The following is a 19,627-nucleotide window of genomic DNA, read 5'->3' on the forward strand; positions in this document are numbered from 1 at the left end:
CCAGCAATTTCAAAAGGTTTATAACAACAAACTGATGCAACAGAGAGAGAAGTGCAGACAGCCTGGATCAGATGGTGTCCAAAAACTGACCCTGGCACACCTACTGGGACCCATATGTCTGCTCCTCCCCAGCCAAGCCCAGCCAGGGTCAGGCTGGCGCTGGATCAAACCCCACAGTGGAGGACTCAGCCAAGAGGAAAACCCGAACTGCTCTGGGGGAAAGCCAATTGTCTGTGGGTCACTTTTTGATGAGGTAGCTGGTGCCAAAAATCTAGGAGATTCCAAAAGGTCTCTGTCAAGCCATCTTCCTTTTCTGTGGTTTGTTTTTCCTACAATGACTCATGATATCAGCACTTCAACGTTTTAGATAAGAGAGTATGTATGTAGTGGTTGAAGGTAGAGATTTGGCAGCCAACTGCCTGTGTGTGAAGCTCTGTCAGTGAATTAGCCCTTGGACAAGTCATTTACCCTCCCTCCCAGCAAGCTTGTTTTCTTTAGGTGCATTGAGGTTGACAATAGCAGTAACTATTTACAAGGGCTGATGTGAGGGTTAAATGAGATAATTCATGGGGAAGCCTTTAGCAAGAGCTCGGACATGTCAGCAGCAGTAGTTGTTATTACTCTGTAGCCTTCCTAAGAGGGAGGAATTATGATGATAATGAGAATAAACCACTGATTTATAAGTCATTCTGAAGAATGTATACATATTATGTATATACCGAACTAGGTAGTGTTCAGAGAACTGGGAAAAAATGACCACAGAACTTGTATTCTTTGTTTGGAGGAAAAAAAAAGAGCTCATGAAGGAATTTATATAAATTTATTCTAAGAATCTCAGAGAAAAGGGTTCACCATAAATAGGAAGAAATGCATTTACCATAGGTAGTATAAATACAGAGAAAATGGCTGTGAAGTGACTTGAAAAAGCAAACTTGACTCATGGCAGTGATTGAAAGTGGGTTAATTTCATTTCAGGAAAATATCACCATAGTCACATTAATAATGACCAGTGTATATAGGATGCTGAAAAGTATGGGTTTGCACTTCCAGAAACCCTGACCAAGGAGATGCTAAAGAGCTGATTTTAACACACATACACACACGTACCACAAGTACAACCACCAAGGGAAGTCTAACCGTGGGCAGTGAGAGTGTCCAGGTTTAAGGAAAGGGGCTGGGAAACAATGAAGCTGGGAAAATCCAGCAGGTGCTGGGAGAATAATGCAATTTCCTAGGGCAGCAGATGTACAAGTGAAACAGTATCCAGTAACAGTCCATCAGATGGTAATTATAGCTGGACTGGGGAAGAACAGCCGAGATGAAAAGGGGCAATTCAAAGGGTAACTGAATGCCAGTGAGTGACATCTTCCTGAGAGATCACATACCAGGAAAAAGCAGGCCAGCACTTAGCTCTTAGAAGAGGGGTTAAATAAACTGTCATTTTTCTTTGCAGAAGGACAAAGGGAAAGTGAAGGCCTCAAAGAATTCATTAGTTGAGATTTAAACAGACCATCACTAATAAACAACCTCTCCCCCAAAATAACAACAGGCGCAGATCGAAAGTAAGATTCCTCAGGAAAAATGATGAATTGATTTTGTCCCAAAAAATTTTGAAAAAGAGAGAGAGACGTGAGTCCACACTATAATTCTGTGAACACTATAAACCAAGAGGAAGCACTGAAATGAATGGTGGGAGCAGTTATTGATACTGAAGAAAGGGCAGGAGCTGTTTACGTTCAAAGCAGACTTTCTGGTGTTTAATATGACAAATAAGAGTCACTTTAAATCCTAGCTTTGGAAAGGAAATGGTGCCTTGGACCAAACACATTCCCTCCCAAGGGATTCCGCAGAATGGGTCTAACCCAGTGTGGCTGGGTTTCCTCCCGAGTCTGGCTTTCACCGTAGGGGGCTGTGCAGGCCTCTGCCATCCTGGTTTAGTAGCCCGAGCAGTCCCACAGTAAGACTGCCACTAGACTGTAGGCTCCTTGAGGGCAGGGACAGTGTCACAGTCATCTCTGAATCCCTGGAGTGGGGCAGGAAGGAAAAAAACAGGTTTGCACATAGAACCATCTCAAAGTAAGTATGGGTCAACTTGCTCCATAGTCTTTAAATAATATGGTCATTCAATTCATTCAGCCAAATTTTGAGTGTTTTCCTGATCATATCTCTCATGAAAGTGAGCCATGCTGATTCATTTATTAAATGGATTCATTTATTAAAAATTTTCCATCAGAATAATTCTCAGAATATAAATGCACAGGCCAACATGGCCGTTTCAAGCTAAGAAACGAGTCTTCCAGGTCCATCCCATGTGGAGTATGGTCAGGAAAAAGCCCTCGCTCTTATCCGTGAAGCTATACTGGTTGACGGTGGAGATATTATGATGAATCTTTGGGGCCTAAGTCCATAAAGTGTGATGAAAATCATTTACATGTTTTCCAGGTCCTTTCTTATGACCTGATATGGGGCAGGCTGTCAATTAATAGAAACGATAGGGAAGGTATCGTGGCAGGGACACCTACCATCCAAACCAGGCAGAAACTACCAGGGCCTTGGGGTGGGGAGGGGGCATATTTCCCTGCCATGCGGTGATGAATTTCAATCACTGCTGGCTGGTGCCAGATTCAAATTGGCAACCCACTGAGATGAAACGCTTCCTATCCCATTCCTCATGCCTGGAGTGATCTGTTGCCTTGAAGACTGGCTTCCTAGGTGAAAGCGAGGGAACGGATGGTCACTCTGAGATAGCTTAAATACGATAAAAGGTATGAAAGGCAAGTGCCCAGCAAGAGAAATGTGTGGACATGGTGAGTGAGCTGAGGAGCCTATCTAAAGCTCCATGCAAAGGGGGGATGCAAAACTAAAAGACAGAAAAAAAGGAATTCATTTAGTAATATCAATCATTCAACTTCATTCAGTTCAAGGGCTGCGATACTATTCGCTCTGCTAAGATGTCAGTGTACCTAGGACTCTAGAAATTACTCCTAAGAAGATTCATATTTGGCTCACCTTGTCTCAGATAATCAGCCTAAAACATTAAATTCATCTAAAATGGTAAAAAGAAAAAATAATTAAAAATAATAAAATGTAGCATTTTAACTTTTGACCATCCAGGCCACCCCATGTGGAGTATGCTCTTGATAATCCTTTGATCAAACTTTTAAGATTTCTAAAATTTTTACTAAATCTTGTTTACTAAATATAAATCTTTACTAAAACCTTCTCAAGAATGAGCACAACAAGTGGCAGGAAAAGTGTTTCTTAAAAAGTACCAGAATTCGCCAATACCACAAACACTACAGCACAGCAGCAGGTACCCAGCCGCAGCCCCACCCATCGGGTAAGGGGTTGTCTTCCTGGACTAGGGATTTAAATAATCCATCCTCTGTTACATCTTGAAGTAAGCTGGGGCTCTGGAGGGACATAGCACACGGAGATGACCACGGGAAAGGTTATTAAATGTAAGCAATGATTTCAACTCATACCAACCTGGGAAGTAATGATAGGATTGTTTTAAATGAAACAAAATGTCTTCTCTGGCTTTCTCCCCACCTGGAGCTCCAGCTCACCTCAACATTGTCCAACTCTGAAGATCCCCAGGGGTGGCGGGGTGGGGGGTGAGAGATGCTCCTGGTGTTCAGAAAAACAGTGCTCTTTGATATCCACATGACAGCTCCGCACTCCTGTCCCCTCCAGCCCCACCACAAATGCCACCAGAGGACTGACTGAAGGCACCAGAGCACGGGCGGCCACTGACGGGTGAGGGCTTCTCCTGGCTCAGTGGTATAGTCGTTCCACACTTGAAGGTGTCTCAGCAGTGGCTGCCAAAGGGCAGCATCTCTCCTCTTACCCTGATCTGACACAGAAGCTGCACCCACATACTTAGCACCCACGGCACCTTCTCTCCCGGGATCAGCATGACTCTACATAGGCTGTGTTTCAGTGACAGACATAGATGAAGCCACCCTCCCTGACCCCAACACACTATCTCTGTGCCATTCACGTGGGTCTTGGCTCTCGTTCCAAATGAGTCCATTTCCAGGATCTCCACAGGCAAACAGAGCACCTGGTGGCCATCCCAAGGGTACTCCAGGGGGCGCGGCACTCTTGTCTCTAGAGTGGACAGAGCGGGAGCTGCCATGCTGTGAGCCCTGCTACCCACGAACACACCTGTGACCCCAGATGAAATGATATGCATTGGGGATTACTTCCAAATGAGAAGGGAGGAAGGGAAGGGGAAGTGGACGGGGGTGTAGAAGATCCTGAACGAAAGAGTTGAACATTGTTGAAGCTGAGAGCCGAGTGTGCGGGAGCCTCAGTGCTCTTCAACATGCGGCCCGAGACAGGTGCCATCTGCAGACTGTCACTGCTCTGTGAAGAGGTGAGTAGAGCAACTGAGAGAAGCATTCAGAAGCTTTTATAGCCAGTGGACAGAGTCATTCAATGTCTGCTAAATCTAGTAAAATAATTGGACTTGAATTTTGTCTGTCTTTGTTTTTTAACCTAATTGTTTTAGGAATTCACTTTTCACAAAACTGTCAGTCTATGATGGATTATGTATTAAAAGACAAGGCTCCTCAGCACCGACAGAATGACAAACTGCTTTACATGATTCTCTTTACTTTTGCATATGCTTGATATTTTCCACAGTAAAGAGCTGAGGTGGGGGAAGAACTGCTATTTGTTTTTGGTCTCTACTCAAAAATTTAGAACTTATCAGAAAATAAACACAAATTTATTTTTTTATTTTACAAATATGTAGATAAATGTAAGACTTACAGTAAGCAGCAGGCTCTAAGACAGGTCCTGGTGTAGGTGGGAGCTGGGGGCGGCAGACGATGCGCTTCCTGCGGCACTCAGCTCGGCGTGAGTCGTTTATCGGAGCACTATATCTAGCTCCAACCAGCAACTTTTTGGCTAAATGTTTGGAGAGTTTAAACTTTCCACTTTCCTCTTTTCTCTCTCACAAAGGACAAATGTCAGCCCACTGAGGGATTTTTTTCAACCTATTTAAGTGGAAGTGTATACAAACACTACAAGCCTACATGTGAGTCAACTGGACAAAATCACAGTTTTCCAGTTGCTACTGAACTGTGTGTCCATATACACGTACATTTCCATTTAAAGTGAAATCTAGCTTCCATTTTGATCTCTTTTCCTGTTCTGGTAGGTAGAGCATCCAGGGGCCATTCATTTTAAGGTCAAAAGTCCTTGCCATCCCAGGACAGAGAATATGTTCCAATCATCCTGACTCCCCTCAGAGGAGTTAGCAAGCCAGCTGAGGACTTGGGACCCAAACATCTCAAATGCAGCCAGCTTTATTTTCTCCAAGACCTTTGTCTGAATCTTGAATGACCACTTTTGCCTTGAAAGTAAAACATCAATGGAAAGGGGGAATCTGCTTTTGAGGAAAGAGAAAGAAAAAAGAAGGTTCTTTTGACTCCAGAGGTTGACTCCAGGCCACTTGTCCTGAGACACAGCAGCACAGGAAGGCGTCCCCCGGGCTCTGCCACCCCAGAGATCACACCGCTTCTGTTTTAGGCTTACTGTAAAATAACCACCTGAGGGAAAGGGCTGCAGGGGAGCCTCTGCAGGGCGCCCCTGTAAGGGCATGAGCGCCAGGCTCCCTGTAATTAAGAAGCAGCCTGCTCCCTCGAAGACAGTGCTGCCACCCCATCTGCCACGCCCGCAAGAGCTGGCACCGCGCCTCCCTGCCTGCTGCCGCCCGGCTACCCACCGGCTCCTTGGAGACCGCCTTTGATGGAGCATTGATGCCAAGCTTTTCCAGGGGATAGACAATCTGTCGTCGTGGTCGCACGGGAACCAAGCAATGAAGGGCGGATGTCAGGGAGTGGGCGTAGGAGCTCTGGAACTGAAAGACAGCAATCTCTATTTTAGGGGAGAGAGCGTCAGAGCGCGCAGCAGCACAGATGCCTGCATGCAGCTTTACAAATACAGAATTCTGAACTCGGCCAGACCGGGAGAGGGGAAAAATCAGCAAATAAACAAACATACTCTTTGAGCAGAGGAATGAATTGTAGATAATGCCTGACACTAATGAAGATAATTAGGAGAGTAATTACATTACTATCTCTGTGGGAATGACAGATAAACAAGTGGTTTGGTTTATGGGATTTTTCAGTACGAGTATTTTCCCCAGGAGGATATTCTTCTCCATAGTGATCATGAATCAGCTTGATTTGACCCCATTAAGCTGTGTTATCTGCGTCCTGTTAACCTTTGTGTGTTTGGCACAAGCTGCTTTAAGACAGTGCATAGATAAAAATGTCATCTGAGGGGCAACTGAGTGCAGACGTGAAAATCCTTCTGTTTGTGAAAGTCACAGCTACTTCAACTGGACCTCTGTTGATAAAATAAGTGTTTTAAAACAAAAGGATGAAACTTGAAAGTGGGGGTGGGGTGGGGGAATTGGATCGTATTATTTTGACTTATATTAATACTAAATTATGAGCTGGATTTATGCTTACTGAAATGGAGTATGATAAATCATGTTTTAGGAGAATGCTTTAAATATTAATTTTACTCAGTTTTTAAAACTTGGCACAGAAAATTGAACACAGTGATTTTCATTTCTTTCACATTTATGAAATTGTAGGGGTTTTGATGAAACCAACTCAGGATATATTTCAACCGTTTAAACCTTAAGAGTTAAACTGTGAAACCAAAATTTTTAATATATTTATTGAATTTAAGCTGGAAAGCAAAGAAAGTAAAACGGATCTGTGGACGTAATTTGATAAAAAGATGGTTTACATATGACTTATTTGCTGTTCTTAAAATAGCCCCTGGGCATTTCTAAGAGCTTCTAAAAGGCATTTCTAAAATCTTTTGCCATTGAACTTCACATCCTGATTTTACACACTGAAAGACAGAACCCAGGAAATCCTAGCCAGAGCTCTGTTTTATGCCTGGACGATCTCTCAGGATGCGCTCTGACGGGAGGGTGTGGAGAAAACCACCCTCATTATGTGAGCCAAAAGCTCACTCTTATTACAATAAACCAAAGATTTATAGCAGAATTTGGAAATTCTTATCTAAATTATTTGGTACTGCTTCTTACACTTGTTTAGATGAGTATGTGTAAATCAACTGGAAAGGCAGACTGAGAAGAAATTTGTTTCCAAATCTGTTTCTATATCCTACATAAAATAGTGCATAACATATTCCAAATTCTAGAATTGAGGAAAATATGTGAACATTTGATGAAATGTCCGAGATATTATTTTTTATTATGGATGCAAAAGGACATTCTACCAACTTGGCACATGCAGGCAACATCATGCATAAAAACTAAGAATTTAATATCACATCCTGAAGGTCACCAAATTGGCACTTGGCCAAATGCAAAGTAAAAAGAAATTGTGCAGGACCAGGATTTTCAGCAAAACAGTTACCTTCCCATCTCATTAAGTTCAAATCTTGGGCATTCACACTGCTGCATTTTGATAGGAAAAAAATGGTCACTAGCGCATATTCTGCATCTTGCTAAAAATATTTTCCATGCATTTTCTTCTTTCTTCCCCATTTCCCCTGTACATCTCCAAAAGGCTTTTGTTAAATAAGATTCATTGGTAAAATTGCTGTTATGTGTATGTACTAATATACTTTAGAGTGGTTTTAAGTTTAATAATAAGATCATTTTAAAAATCTACTTAGCTCACTTGTGGTAACTAGGAAGAAATGTGACAATGTCAAAGACCCCAGGCAGAGCATGGGAAAGTTTTCAATCATGAATGGGATCTGATCGGACAACTTCTACCCAGCCTAGTGGTTGGCTCTCATCACCCCGCGAGTCTACATCAAGCTAAGGAGCAAGGCTGTCACTGACAGAGGGTCCAACTTGCAGGAAATGACACCCTAGGAATGCAACTTGAAGAGGTCCTTGCCTGTGGAACAACCAAGACACTGTATATGAGTGTGTGTGTGTGTGAGGCAGATGTGTGTGACTCTTCTAGGCATTTGGAACACAGCTTTGAGCAAGACAGACAAACACCTCTGCTTACATGGCAAAATATATAATTTTAGCTGGTGAAAGTGCTATGAAGAAGACTAAAGCAGGACAAATGAAAGCAAGATGAAGAGCTTGCTGTTTCTGCATGCACATTACATAACGTATGCATGTTAGATATGTGTTTACTGCAAAAGTATTACTCTACGTAAGTATAACAAGCATTATGCAGAGTGACATAGGTCTTTACTGCGCAAAGGTTACACGAGGATCACGTATCTCCACTTTTTACCCATAACTTTTATGTGGATGGTTATAGTACTTACTTGGAACGCCTTGACTGCACACCAATCTTAGAGGGTTGAACTCATTTATTCTATGGGTTCACTACTAAAATGTTCTTTGCTTGAAGAACGTGATAAGATCATTCTTTCATTTCATTAGTGCACCATAAGAAATAATTTGGTTTTCATGTGCCTTAGAGTATTCCTGCCTAGATTTCAGTCTCTGTTTTGTCAATATAGAAAAGCCAACAAATTGTTCTACTAATTATATTGGTTGTGATTGTTTCAGAAATTGAAAGCCTTCTGAACTTTCACTGCAGTGTAAGAAAAGGGCCAAACTCAATATGGCATGTGAAATTCAGAGCCATGTTATAATCAAAATTCATTGAGTGAGGAAGGAACAAAATACGGCACACAACACGAATGACACCGCGAATGTCGATCTGCTGGAAAAGTGAATTAACGATGTTCTTTTACCTTGCCTTCCCTGGACTGCGGGTAAATAGGGTAGTAGAGACAGGACTTATAGCCTAACCGAAGGATCTCCTTCAGAAAAAACTTGGTGTAGTGCCGGAAAATGGGGTTCAGGGCAAAGTGATACAAGTGCCCGTGCTCTTCGCGCTGGTGGTGACTGAAGTAGATGAAGTCTTCGATGTTGTAATGCGATCGTATGTACTCCACATCCTGAAAAAGAGGCGGGGAAAGGACATCCAAGAATGTTTTAAACAAATGGCATGCATTTTCTGAGAAATATCTTTTAAAAACTACTTTACATACAATAGCAAGAAATGTGTTTTTCTCTCTTGTTATATACTACCTCATCTTCACCGTTAATTTTTTAAAAGTTAAAAGTTATGTTTCCTGAAAGTCACCTGTGTCTGATGGCTTGTCTCTGGAGGATGGCTACATAGCTTTGGAATTGCTCCTTACAGCCATGCCTGCTAACAATTCAGAGAGCCTTGAGTCTTGCTAGTGGCCAGGCGGCAGGATAGCAGCTCTTCACTGCTGTTGGGCAAGGGAGCACCAGCTGGTCAGCACAACAGACCAAGCGTGTGCAAAATTCAGGAGCGGGAAAATACCCACTGGTTCTCTGGAGCCGTCACTATCCTCTAGTCACCTATTAACGTGGAAAGCTGCCCTCCCACAAGTCACGCATTTTGACCTGCACATGTGGTTGGGTTGGCCTGTAATAAAACTGGGAGGTTGGGCCTTATCTGTAAGCATTCCTGAAACTTTTTATGCCTGTGAGATATTACATTTTTACATGGAGGAAGGTAATTTAAAGGACTGGTATTTCTTTGTAAAAGGAAATAATGGGCACCCTGCCCCTATTTCTGTGGGCCTGGTTCTATCACCATCTTTTGTCCCCGACATCAGGGGGAGGGAGCCAGGGCCTCCCCCGTGCTAACTGTGCACTGGGTCAGCCTGTCCTGCTTCTCCTCCCAGCATGCACCCTGTGGGGGTGGGGGCACTCTCCAGAGTCAGTGTGTCTCTCTCTCATGACAGGAGCAGTAAACACACCTGATACGCAGGAAAAAATCAAACCACATGCACATTGGAAAGCACCTATTTATAGTTCTTCTTAATTTTCACAGTAAAATTGCCCTAAAAGCACACTTTCAAGAAGAGGAATTAGGGAATGCAAGGAACTTGATGTGCCCTGTAATTGGCAAAGCTGGGACTAGAAAATTCAGGAAAACTGTGAAGTCTGTGTCCATGCCCCCATGGTTCATTGTCTTTCCAGCTTTTACCACAAAGCACATAGGAAATGGGGCTCAGGGTAACCAGACCAGTGGTGGTACCTGAGGGCAATTCCGGCAATGTCTGACCTTTCGTCTGCACTGACCCTAAGACTGCCTTTACACCCTAAGACTTTTCTTTAATTACCAAGGAGGCATCCCTCATTATAAAATAAAATGAGTAACAAACGTAGGGCTGAGAAATCATAGAAAAACAAAGAGCCAACAGAGGTTATTAGCTCAAAACAGCAGATGGGCCATGTGCATCTAATTCTCCTCCCATCCCAAATCACTTAAAATAACAACCAAAATTTATTTTTTAAATAATGAGTGGGAGTGATGGGGAATGGAAGAGTAAGGCAGACTTACCTTGGAAGGAAAAATACCAAGTCCTCTATCACTAAGCTAAACCTTCCTACTTTGGGCCACTCAAACTGAGAGTCCCTGTCTACTGCCAGCCAGGCCTCCATTTGAGCACCACGAGGGGAAGCCAGATGACTGATGCTCCCTCCCAACTAGACAGAGGGGTGGGCAGCCCTCCCAGAGACTGGAGAGATGCAACGGAGAAGCAGATACGCACAACTGTCAAGGATACCCATGCCAGCCAGCCATACTGATAATTTAATCTTTCATTCATGACAAGGACAGACTTTTGGGGAAAACTGACAAATGCAAAAGACCAGAATAGAGAAACATACAACTTACTCCAGAGGAAACAGAGTATCCAGGGAATAGAAGAGAATTTTTTAAAAATTTTACTCACTGTCCTCAGAGATACTTAGAAGGAGCTTGCATATAGTATAACAAACAAGCTGCTACACAAAAAGGAGCAATAAGAAAACAAGGAAGAGACTTGGAAGTTAAATATATGAACCCTGGAATTTAAATTCCAATTGAAGGCCTGGATAATAGAATAGACTAGGCTGAACACTGAATTAGGAAACCAGAAGACAAATCAAGGAAAGCCCCTAGAATAAAGAGTAAGAAGTACAAGAGATTAAAAAATATGAGAAGAAAGATAAGAGATAGTGAAGGATCAATTCCAAAGGTCCAATATCCACCTAAAAAGGAATTCAAGAAGAGGAGAATAGAGGAAATGAAAGGGAAGAAGTAATTAATGAAAACAGAGAAGAAAGATGTTCCTAAGCTCTAAAGAGGCATGAGACACTCCTCAGTAAAATTTCAGAATTTCAGGGATAAAAAGAAAAAACTAATTTTCAAGAAAGAAAGAAAACAAAGATACATCAGATTATATTTTATGGGTGACATTGGGTACTGGAAGACAATGAGAGTAAACACATCGACATTCTGCTGAGAAACAATTTGAGTAAGAATTCTATACACAGCCAAATGAGTATTCAAGTGTGAGAACATAATGAAAACTTCTTGGATATGTATGGATTCAGAGATCCTACCACCTATCACTCTCTCTAAAAGAATTATTCAAAGATATATTGAATCAAAAGAGAAATGAATCCAAGAAGGAGGATAGTTTGAATACATTAGAGGAATAAAACCATATGAACATCTCAATAAATGCCAAAAACACATTTGGTAAAATTCAACACTCATTCATAATAGAAACTATTAGTAAACTAGAAATAGGAGGGAATTTCCTTAACTTGATAAAGCATGCCTTCTAAAAAAGTACAGCAAATATTATATTAAATGGAGGAAAGTCTAGAATCATTCATAAAATCAGGAACACCACAAAAGCACCTGTTACAAACACTACTATTCAATGTTATTCTAAACATACAATAAAATTGGAAAATATAAATAAGTATAAATTTTTACTTATTTGTTTATTTTTTGCTGAAGAAGATTAGCCCTGAGCTAACACCTGTGCCAATCTTCCTCCACTTTGTATATGGGTTGCCACTACAGCGTGGCTGACGAGTCGTGCATGTCCGCACCCAGGATGGAACCCATGAACCTGGGCTGCCAAAGGGGAGCAGGCTGAACTTAACCTCTATGCCACGGGGCAGCCCCATAAATATTTTTAAAAGAAAGTTCAGCAGATTCTATTTTCCAAAAAGATGGCCATGACAGTAATTCATATGTCACATGCTCTTCTGCAGAGTGAGCTAGCTACACTCCCATCAAGAGGTAGAGTCTATTTCTCCATCCCTGGAATCTGAGCATGCCCTGTAACTGTTTTAACCAATAAAATATGGTTATAAGTGACACTGTACCACAAAAGAGAATCAATTGACAAACTCTCAGAGCTAATAAGACACTTCAAAAAGGTGGTTGGGTACAAGATCACAATACAAAAATGAGTAGTTTTTCCATACACCAAAATAAACATTTAAAACATACAATGAAAAAAAGTATTTATTCACAATACCCAGAAAAATATAAAACACGTAGAAATAAATCATAAATGTCCAGGACTGTATCAGTCAGAGTCTCAGCAGGAAACAGATGGTATGTTCAAATCAGGGTAATTGGAGGTGGGTGTAACAAAGGGACTATTTACAAGGAGGGGGTGTGGGCAGGGAAACCAATAGGGAAAGCATAGCAGCAACTGCAAGCTATTACCACCCTAGGTGGGTGGCATGGGAGGTCCTGGTTACCAGAATCCAAAAAAAACGGTCCTGGAGAAGAAGCCACCTTGAAAAGGTGAGGGAATTCAGTGGGGAGATGAGCCAGCTCGAGGCATCCCATTCTCACTCTCCTCTCGTCCTCTCATCAGGGCTCCCCATTGGCCAAACCCAATCAGAAGCTGAAGGGTAAAGGCATTCGTGATGCTACCCACCAGCTCAGGCTCCCTGGGGCAGGACAGGGCAGAGGATGAACCTGTGGGGCGAACAAAGCATCCGGCACAAAAAACTTGTATGAAAGAAGCCCCAAAACTTTTCTGAAGAACCCAAAAGGATTCAACAATGACAAGAGAGGAAGCCATGCTCCTAGAGGGAAAGTTTTAATATTTTAATTGTCATTTCTGCCTAACCTGTTCTATAAAATCCACATAGGAGCAAATAAATTCATAGCAGTACAAGGTTTATCAGGAAGAGGAAATATCTAAGTAAACCAAGAAAATTTAGAAAAGACAAACGAGAGAAGACTCTCCTACCAGATACCAAAGCACATGATAAGGCAACAGATATCAATAAATAAATCCATGGAACAGAATAGAGAGGAAAAATAGACACAGACACATGGAAATCTAATAATGGAAAGATGACATTTTAAATCAGTAGGGAAAGAATGGACTACTCAGTGACAAATACGTAGGAATAACTGGCTATACATTGGGGAAAAAAAATTAGATGTCCACTTGACAACATACACATACATACAAGATGCATGTAATTAAGTGCAAGGAAGAACACTGGAAGGAATAAATGTCTAACTGTTAATAGTAGGAATCCTCTGGGGAGAGCAGTGGAACTTTTGTTTTTGCTGATGGTAAAAGCTTACTTGAATTTTTAGAATATGAATGTTTTTATGTATTTTTATAATATTTTAAACCTTTTGAACTGAAAAAAATAGAGAATTGGAAAGCCGCCAAGTGGGATGCAAACGGATGATGATTTATATCCTTCAGAAAAAGGAAGCATTCATATTAAATAAATAAAAATGAAACATCAAAAGAGGCATTACATGCTAATTCATGATATAAAAAGACACAATTAAGGAAACTAATATCCATTTCACAATTTACCATTTCATTTCTGATCACTGCAATGCCAACTACTTGTTCTGCAACTTCAGCTACAAATGCCTGCAGTGGTGTCCCATCCTGAAAAGATAAGCATAAATTTTTAGACCCTTAAAAATATCACTATCAATGTTCCTGTAAGCAGTCAACATGGATTTTACCCATGATCCCATAATGACAATGATAGTCAAAACCAACATCTATCAACACTTCCCTCTGAACCAGGTAGGAAGTTAAATGCCCTCCTCGTGTTCATTTAACCCTCACTCCACCTCCAAGAGGTAAGGAGAATCAGTACCTCTATTCTATTCACAGGAAAATAGGCTCGGGAGGCTGAGTAACAAGCCAAGATCTTCAGCTAGTAAGGGATGGATCTGTGATTCACACTATGGTCCCTTTGACTCAGAATCTGTTTTCTTTAGCTCTACATCAGTGGTTCTCAAATCTTGTGATCTCAGGACCCCTATGCCCTGAGGATTCCAAAGAGCTTTGGTTTATGTATGTGATATCTATCACTATTTTCTATATTAGAAATTAAAACAGAGAAAATTACGAATTTGTTTATTAACTTTTGTTTAACTTATTAATTGAATAAATTTTAAAATTTGACAAAAATATTTAGAGAGCAGAGTAGCATTGTTTTATATTTTTGCAAATCTCTTTAATGTCTGGCTTAATGGAAGACAGTTGGATGCTCATATCAGCTTCCGCATTCAATCTGCTGCAATAGGTTATTTTGGTTGAAGTATAAGAAAAAAAATCTGTCTTCACAAAGATACATAGTTGGAAAACAGGGAAGTATTTAAATAATCTTTTTAGATAATTATGGATATACTTCTTTGCTGCTACACCAAAACTCAACAAGTGGGAGTGTTTTAACGATTAGTTGCAACATGGAATCTGAAACCACATCAGTGAACTTCGTATATATCACTACCTTAAAATTCACTGGTCTATTTTGCACTTTGAATGACTCTTTTACCTATGCATGGTTTTGTAACATCATGTATTATTTATCTGGAAAATAATGACTCACCAACCTTATGCAAACTTTTCCAAATGTTGACCTACTTCATTACAAAATATCGAAACATCACATTTGGTAATATCACCACCAGTCTCATCAGAAAAAGTCTTTTAAGTATCAGGAAGCTGTCAAGTTCATGTGAAAAGATACTAATTTTCCAAAATTCTAATTTTTTCTTGAAAGCTTGGATTTTATCATAGGGGACAAATGCTGTCCATTGTTTTCTTCTTTTTTTTCATTTTTTTGGTCAGTAAGATTGTCCCTGAGCTAACATCCATGCCACTCTTCCTCTAATTTGCATGTGGGACGCTGCCACAGCATGGCCTGATGAGCAGTGTGTAGGTCCAGGCCTGGGATCCGAACCCACAAAGCCCAGGCTGCCAAAGTGGAGCACATGAATGTACCCACTGCACCACCGGGCCAGTTCCTGTCCATTGTTTTCTTAGAGTTAAAGGCTCACCTCTTTCATTCATTCATTCATTTTTAAGAAAATGTTTGCCAACTACCCAAGACTGAATAATCATACTTTGTCTGCCAGCTGTTCTTTCAAGTAAAAATGGTGTTTCATGAAAACACATGAAAGTGGCTGATTGAGAATGCAACTCAAACAACTACAAAAATGCTCTTTCTTGAAACAACCAACATAATTGAGCCTGCAGCAGAGGAGCTGTACGTGTACTTCTTATTTTGCCACACAGAACACTGAAAATACATGTACTCAAGGATAGAGATCTAATAAAGTTGATAATGTTTCCTGCTTCAAGTGAAACCAGCTTTCCCCTTTCTTTTTTAAATTCATGAGATAGTTGTAGATTCACAGGCAGTTGTAAGAAAATATACAGAGAGATGCCGTGTACACTTTGCCCTGTATCCCTGAATGGAAACATTCTGCAAAACTCTACCATAATATGACAAGCAAGGAATGCACAGTGATGTGATTGTGTGTGTGTGTGTGTGTGTGTGTGTGTGTGTGTGTAAGTTCTACACAAATTTATCCATGACCACAGTCAAGATACTGAACAGTTCCAACACAAAGATCTCTTGAGTTGCCTGTTATAATCACACCCATCGACCCCCGCCCTCCTCCTGTTCTTAACCCATGGCAACAAACGATCTGTTCTCTATTTCTAAAACTTTGTCATTTCAAAAACATCACATAAGTGGAGTCATACAGTATGTAACTTTTAAGAATTGGCCTTTTTTCCACTTGGCATAATTCTCTGGAAATCATCCAAGTTGATGCCTGTATCAACAGTTCAGTCCTTTGTATTGCTGGGTCCTGTTTCACGGCATGGATGGGCCACAGGGTGCTTACTCATTCACCTGCTGAAGGACATTTGGGCCGATTCCAGCTGCTATGAACATTCGTGTACAAGTCTTTACTTCTTTGAGATAAATGCCCAGGAGTACAATTGCTAGGTCATATGATAGCTGCATTTTTAGTTTTATTTTATTTTATTTTTATTGAGGTAATAATAGTTTACAACATTGAGAAATTTCAGTTATACATTATTATTTGTCAATCACCACATAAATGCGCCCCTTCACCCTTTGTGCTCACCCCCAACACATCTTCCCCCAGTAACCACTGAACTGTTCCCTCTGTCCGTGTGTGTGTTTATCTTCCACATATGAGTGAGATCATATGGTGTTTGTCTTTCTCTGTCTGGCTTATTTTGCTTAACATAATACTCTCCAGGTCTATCCATGTCATTGCAAATGGGGCAATTTTGTCTTTTTTTTTTTTTTAAAAAAAAGATTTTATTTTTTCCTTTTTCTCCCCAACCCGCCGCCCCCCCCCCCAGTACATAGTTGTATATTCTTTGTTGTGGGTCCTTCTAGTTGTGGCATGTGGGATGCTGCCTCAGCGTGGTTTGATGAGCAGTGCCATGTCCGCGCCCAGGATTCAAACCAACGAAACACTGGGCCGCCTGCAATGGAGCACACGAACTTAACCACTCGGCCACGGGGCCAGCCCCCAATTTTGTCTTTTTACGGTGAGTAGTATTCCATTGTATATATATATATAGACACCACATCTCCTTCATCCAGTCATCAGTTGATGGGCACTTGGGGTGCTTCTACATCTTGCCTATTGTGAATAATGCTGCAATGAACATAAGGGTGCATAAGTCTCTTTGAGTTGTTGATTTCAAGTTCTTTAGATAAATATCCAGTAGTGGGATAGCTGGGTCATACGGTATTTCTATTTTTAATTTTTTGAGGAATCTCCATACTGTTTTCCATAGTGGTTGCACCAGTTTGCATTCCCACTAGTAGTGTGTGAGGGTTCCCTTTTCTCCTCAACTTTTCCAACATTTGTTATTTTTTGTCTTGGTGATTATAGCCATTCTAGCAGATGTAAGGCGATGTCTTAGTGTAGTTTTGATTTGCATTCCCTGGTGATTAGTGATGTTGAACATCTTTTCATGTGACTATTTCCCATCTGTATTTCTTCTTTGGAGATATGTCTGTTCATATCCTCTGCCCATTTTTTGACTGGGTCGTTTGTTTTTGTGTTGTTCAGTTGTGTGAGTTCTTTACATATTATGGAGATTAACCCCTTGTCGGATATATGATTTGCAAATATTTTCTCCCAATTGGTGGATTATCTTTTTGTTTTGATCCTAGTTTCCTTTGCCTTGCAAAAGCTCTTTAGTCTGATGAAGTCTCACTTGTTCATTTTTTCTTTTGTTTCCCTTGGCCAAGTAGACATGGTTTTCGAAAAGATACTTTTAAGATGGATGTCAAAGAGCATACTGCCTATATTTTCTTCTAGAAGTTTTATGGTTTGAGGTCTTACCTTCAAGTCTTTGATCCATTTTGAGTTTATTTTTGTGTACGGCAAAAGATAACGGTCTACTTTCATTCTTTTGCATGTGGCTGTCCGGTTTTTCCAACACCATTTATTGAAGACAATTTCTTTTCTCCATTGCATGTTCTTAGCACCTTTGTCGAAGATTATCTGTCCATAGATGTGTGGTTTTATTTCTGGACTTTCAATTCTGTCCCATTGATCTGTGTGTCTGTTTTTACCAGTACCATGCTGTTTTGATTACTATAGCTTTGTAGTATATTTTTAAGTCAGGGATTGTGATGCCTCCAGCTTTGTTCTTTTATCTCAGGATTGCTTCAGCTAATTGGGGTCTTCTGTTGCCCCATATGACTTTTAGGATTCTCTGTTCTATTTCTGTGAAGAATGTAATTGGGATTCTGATTGGGATTGCACTGAATCTGTAGATTGCTTTGTGTAGTATGGACATTTTAACTATGTTTATTCTTCCAATACATGTGCATGGAAGGTCTTTCCATCTCTTTATGTCATCAGCAATTTCTCTCAGTAATGTCTTACAGTTTTCATTGAATAGGTCTTTCACCTTCTTGGTTAAATTTATACCTAAATATTTAATTCTTTTTGTTGTGATTGTAAATGAGATTGTATTCTTGAGTTCTCTGTTAGCTCGTTATGAGAGTATAGAAATGCAACTTATTTTTGTAAGTTGAGTTTGTACCCTGCAATTTTGCTGTAGTTGTTGATTATTTCTAGTAGTTTTTTGATGCATTCTTTAAGTTTTCTATATATAATAAAATCATGTTGTCTGCAAACAGCGAGAGTTTCTCTTCTTCATATCCTATTTGGATTCTTCTTATTTCTTTCTCTTGCCTAATTGCTCTGGCCAAAACCTCCAGTACTATGTTGAATAAGAGTGATGAGAGTGGGCACCTTGTCTTGTTCCTGTTCTCAGAGGGATGGCTTTCAGTTTTTCCCCATTGACTATGATGTTGGCTGTGGGTTTGTCATATATGGCCTTTATTGAATTTTTAGTTTTCTTAAGAAACAGCCAAAATGTTTTCCAGAGCAGCCGTACCATTTTACATTCCCACCAGCAACATACGAGTGATCCGATTTCCCTGAATCCTTGCCAGCATTTAGTGGTGGCACCCTTTTTGTTTTAGATATTCTATTTGGTGTGCAGTGATATTCCACTGTGGGTTTTCTTTTCCTGTTGCTACTGTGAGTGCATTGCAGGAAGAACTTGATGACCACTGGGAAATTTGGTGCCACTGCTTTGATCCACACTGAGCCTCCCAAGGTTTTGCTCACCATTGCCTTTTACCATCAGTGCAAATATCAATACAGTGGAAAAGGAAAATAATTTCTTACTCTTTTATGAAAATAATTTTTACCTCACAGACCTCCTGAAAATTCATATCTCAGAGACCCCTGGGGTTCCTTAGACCACACTTTGAGAACCAGGGCACTACATCATACTACATGGTTGGCAAGCCAGGAGGGAAGGAACAAAAAATGAAGAAACAGAGACTAAAACAAAACAAAACAAAAACATATGCTGGAGGAAGTTTTATTTTACTTCAATGTCTTTACAAACATTAAATGTTTCACTACATTTGTGTTTGGTGTCTCCCTCTTGATGACTTAAAAGTTAACTAAAAGATTTATTCAAAAGAGCCAATAACTGGGAACTCCCCAAATGTCCTTAACAGTAGGATGAAGAAATAAAGTGTGGCATATGCATGCAATGAAATACTTTACACCATGATATGGGTGAATCTCACAAACATTGCTGAGCAAAAGAAGCCTGGTATCAGAAAACACTGTGTATGATTTCCTTTAAATAAGATTCAAAAGAAGGCATAACTAATCTATGATCTTAGTAGTCAAGGCAGTATTAACCTTGGGGTAAAGTGACAGAAAGGGAGCATGAGGGGGACTTCTAGCCGGCTGGGGTTAGTCCATTTCCTGAAGCAGGTGCTCATACATGGTACATTCAAATTGTGAAATCCATCAAGCTGTTTATCAGTTATACTTCTATGAAGATTTTTTAAATAAAATTTATCAAAAAAAGTAACTAAGCGGGGGCTGGCCCCATGGCCGAGTGGTTAAGTTCGCACGCTCCGCTGCAGGTGGCCCAATGTTTC

At 40.6% G+C, this 19,627-nt stretch overlaps 1 protein-coding gene across 5 annotated transcripts in view; it reads right to left on the bottom strand.

Moving 5' to 3' along the window:
• Positions 1 to 19,627, bottom strand: part of CFAP61 (cilia and flagella associated protein 61) — a 294,287-nt gene that overhangs the window by 147,592 nt on the left and 127,068 nt on the right. For all 5 annotated transcript variants that reach the window (XR_006891038.1, XM_046678345.1, XM_046678348.1 and 2 more), the window contains 3 exons: positions 13,663 to 13,740; positions 8,731 to 8,937; positions 5,738 to 5,872 (listed from right to left, as the gene is read on the bottom strand). Coding sequence is in view for 4 of the 5 variants with exons in the window: in XM_046678345.1 (XP_046534301.1) it covers positions 5,738 to 5,872; positions 8,731 to 8,937; positions 13,663 to 13,740 (420 nt within the window). In the remaining variant the exon portion in view is untranslated. The remainder of the gene's footprint in view (positions 1 to 5,737; positions 5,873 to 8,730; positions 8,938 to 13,662; positions 13,741 to 19,627) is intronic.

This window comes from Equus quagga, chromosome 12, assembly GCF_021613505.1.
Source record: "Equus quagga isolate Etosha38 chromosome 12, UCLA_HA_Equagga_1.0, whole genome shotgun sequence".
In the NCBI taxonomy this organism is placed as follows: domain Eukaryota; kingdom Metazoa; phylum Chordata; class Mammalia; order Perissodactyla; family Equidae; genus Equus; species Equus quagga.